The following is a 3915-nucleotide window of genomic DNA, read 5'->3' on the forward strand; positions in this document are numbered from 1 at the left end:
CCCTCCATTCACTTCTATTGGGCCCCCGAAAATAGCCGAGCTCTAACTCGGCAATTTCCGTCTGCCCCATAGAAATTAATGGGAGCAGGGGCCGCGCAGTGTGCTCCCATTCACTTCTATGGGAGCAGTGGGGAGCAGCACTTGGTGGTGTACGGACCCCGGGAAATCCTGTGGTGGGACCTGCACCTATCAGACAATGGAGGCGTATTCTAGCAATATGCCCCCATTGTATTTGATGGGAATACCACTTTAACTAATCAACATGAAAATTTAAATCTACAACACCTGTGAAGACCCTCCCTTTTGTTAATTTACCATATCACATGCTTTTGAAATGTTCTTTGTACGGCTTTTATAATGTCTTTATTTCTCAAGCTGTATATCATGGGATTAATCAAAGGAGTAAAGACAGTATACAGCAGGGAGAAGATTTTGCTTAAGGTGTTTGTTAGGCCTTTTGATGGGACAACATAAATACTGAAGATAGTCCAGTAGAATATGGAGACCACAATGAGGTGGGAGCTACAGGTGGAGAAGGCTTTATGTCTACCAGTACTAGATGAGATCCTTAAGACTGCTAAAATAATATAAGCATAAGACACTACAATGATTGTGGTCGGGATTAATACAAATGGAATGCCCATAACATAAACCACTATGTGGATCATAGAGGTGTCAGAACAAGCAAGTTCTAGTAAGGGGACAATATCACAGAATAAATGGTCAATGATATTTGGCCCACAAAAATGTAGCATTGCTGTTTTTATGATGTGAATTAAAATTATAGAGAACCCAAGGAACCAACTGGTTATAGACAAAATTATGCAATATCCTCCTGTCATGATGGCTGAGTACCGAAGTGGATTACAGATGGCCACATATCTGTCATAAGACATGACAGCGAGAAGAAAACCCTCAAATACTTCACAGGCACAGAATAGATACAACTGAGTGATACAGTCAATAAAAGTTATGGTCCTTCCATTATTCAGTAGGATGTAGAGCAGGTTGGGGACAATATCTGAGATCACAAAAATGTCACTGATGGACAGTTGTGAGATAAAGAAGTACATTGGAGTGTGGAGGTTCTTGCTGGTGGACACCAGGGAGATGATCAGGAGGTTCCCACATATTGTTACACAGTAAACCACCAGAAGAAGACAAAAAAAGAAAATTCTTAAATCTTGGCTGACTTGAAATCCTAAAAGGTAAAACTCAGTGACCACAGTCAGATTGTTCTCCTACACATAGAACATACAGTATACTAGTTATGTCACAATTAACCCAAAAACACACACAATAACTGAACGGTTACTAAATCATATTCTACACATAGATAATAAGTCCATGTATTCTACTACATACACTGTAATATACAGTATAGGGATGAGCAAATTGATTCCTTCATCCGTAATACAGTACTTTATACTGTACAAACCACTGTATGGAGTCATTGAGTAAAATAAAGAAATCAGATATTTTTGACACATTTTTGTATGAATAATAAAAATAAAATAGTAGCCTAAAATAGACAAAAATACAAATCAGCTTATTGTTTAATGTCAATGGTCAAACTCTCCCCTCTAAAGTCACATTTTAATTAGACAATAATGAGAACACATTTGCCTGTTTTTCCTAATTGATACATTCAGACAATCTGAAAGAAATCTTAAGCAGAATTCATTGTGAATTATTACATTAACAACACCTACATCAGATATGTCTTTCATCTTGATATTCATTTCCAGACGTATTTCTTATGAATCCTAATTCTTCTATGAAAATCACTTCCCAGAGGCAATAGACAGCAGCACGGTCATGTTATGTGGGTGTCAGACATGTGAGTACGAGCTATAATGGGAATCCGTTCAGATTTTTATACTGAATCGGAGGAAAGGGGACAGATAAACAAGTCTTGGGAGATTTTTTTTCTCCTTGTCTCATGAGTCCCGTTTGTTAAGTCAGCTAAAGACTATAAATATGAAATTAGAATTAAAAGCATTTTCAATCAATTAATTAATTTGTCAAATGTTGTACAGATAATTTGTCCTGTAACTGGTAGCATTGGTTAGTGAAGATTAAGAGACTCGTGTGAAAAGTTATTTGAGGTTCTTAATTTTTTTTTTATTTTTTTATTTCTTTATTCATTCATTTAACATTTTCTTTTTGGTGTTTTCTCTCAGTCATATTGTTTGTTTCTGTGTAATTTATGGTTTATCTCTGTGCATGCGCCATCTAATTGTAAAGTGCTGCAGAATTGGAGGACACTGTATAATTAAGGCCTCGTGCACATGACTATTGTTCTGGCCCACATTTTGACACTTCAATGGGGCCGCAAAAGATGCGGACAGCACTCCGTGTTCTGTCCGCATCCGTTGCTCCATTACGTAGCCCCGCAAAAAAAATATAACATGTCCTATTCTTGTCCATTTTGCTGACAAAAATAGGCATTTCTACAAGGGGCCACCTGTCCGTTCCGCAAATTGCGGAAGGCACACGGGCGGCTTCCGTGTTTTGGGGATCCGCAATTTGCGGACCGCAAAAAACGGAACGGTCATGTGCATGAGGCCTAACTAATTTTATTCGTGTTTTTTTCTTTCTTTCTATAGGACAGCATGGTCACCATCTCATTAGCATTGTTCCCTTGCAGCAATGATGTCTTGGATATGAATCTTACTAAGGACATCTGCATGCAGTTTGTACCTTTTTCTTGTGTTGTTACTGAGAGACTTAAAACAACAAAGCCTCTACATTGAATAACACATTGAAGGCATTGGATTTGTTTGGAAGGTCTATGTATAAGGCATTACAGTATTCCAGCTGTGAAGGCATCTATCAGTGTGGATATTGTGGAGACACCAGGGTCAGTGGGTGCTCTCAAAGACTGTGCAAGGACAGGGCTCCTTTCCCACGGGTGAAACAATACTCAGACAACACAGGGTGAGGGTACAACTCTCTGGGAAGACTTTATTGGATAACAAACAGTCAGCAGCATACAGTACAGTCCTAGCAAAGACACATGATGGCACATGAGCAGCGTCCCACTACGCGTGTGTGTGTGTGCACTGCTTAAAAGCACTTTTTTATATTATTATGAGCACTAGTTTTTCAACTAGTTTAACTTTGCATTTATGTACCTGCAAAATCCCTGTTAACAGGCCTATTAGGTGCAATTTGTACATCCCGCCACTAGATGGGGATAAAGTTCAGGTCCTATATATACCCAGGTAAGGCCTAGTGAGACGGAGGAGTTGAGACCAGGAGGGAGTTGAGGTTAGGCAGTCGAAAATGTAGTCAGAAGAGAGCAGATCTGAGGTAGTCAGATCAAATTAGTGGGAGGAAAGATAGGGTGAAGACTTCGCAACACAGATTAGTGAGTGGAGCCAACTTCGCTAGTAGGTGATACTCAGATGTGAGGCACAGAAGAGCGTTTTCCTTCTGAAGCTGGACTATAAACTTGCATCCCTGACCAGTAGGAGAAGAGTTTGCCTCCCTGGAAAAGAAACAAGCATTCCTAGGAATTCATTGGTGATAAGAGCCATATTTGAGGGCCACAGACACCTTTGCATGGTGGAGGTTTTATAGCTTCGGGCAGCCACACCAAACTTCTAAGAGACAGTTGAGTTTTCCTGTCTAAAAAATATTCAGCTTGTAGGGAAAGACAAGGAATAAGATCTAGAGAGGGCCCGAATAGTTCGCCGGCGAATAGTTCCCGGCGAACATAGCTTGTTCGCGTTCGCTGCGGCGGGTGAACATATGCGATGTTCGGTGCGCCCCCTATACATCATCATTGAGTAAACTTTGACCCTGTACCTCACAGTCAGCAGACACATTCCAGCCAATCAGCAGCAGACCCTCCCTCCCAGACCCTCCAACCTCCTGGACAGCATCCATTTTAGATTCATTCGGAAGCTG

General features: G+C 40.5%; 1 protein-coding gene across 1 annotated transcript; it reads right to left on the reverse strand.

The window, feature by feature from the left end:
- Window positions 1-311: 311 nt before the first annotated feature.
- Window positions 312-896, reverse strand: LOC120989443 (olfactory receptor 154-like). The gene has a single exon (XM_040417550.1). It carries the CDS (start codon window positions 894-896, stop codon window positions 312-314), a length of 585 nt encoding a protein of 194 aa, XP_040273484.1.
- Between the last annotated feature and the right edge of the window lie 3019 nt (window positions 897-3915).

The sequence above is a fragment of the Bufo bufo genome, chromosome 1 (genome assembly GCF_905171765.1).
Source record: "Bufo bufo chromosome 1, aBufBuf1.1, whole genome shotgun sequence".
NCBI classification, from domain to species: Eukaryota; Metazoa; Chordata; class Amphibia; order Anura; family Bufonidae; genus Bufo; species Bufo bufo.

Bases quoted from the DNA above. Each gene is read 5' to 3' on its own strand.
- LOC120989443 (XM_040417550.1), bottom strand. From the start codon at position 896: ATGTCTTATGACAGATATGTGGCCATCTGTAATCCACTTCGGTACTCA.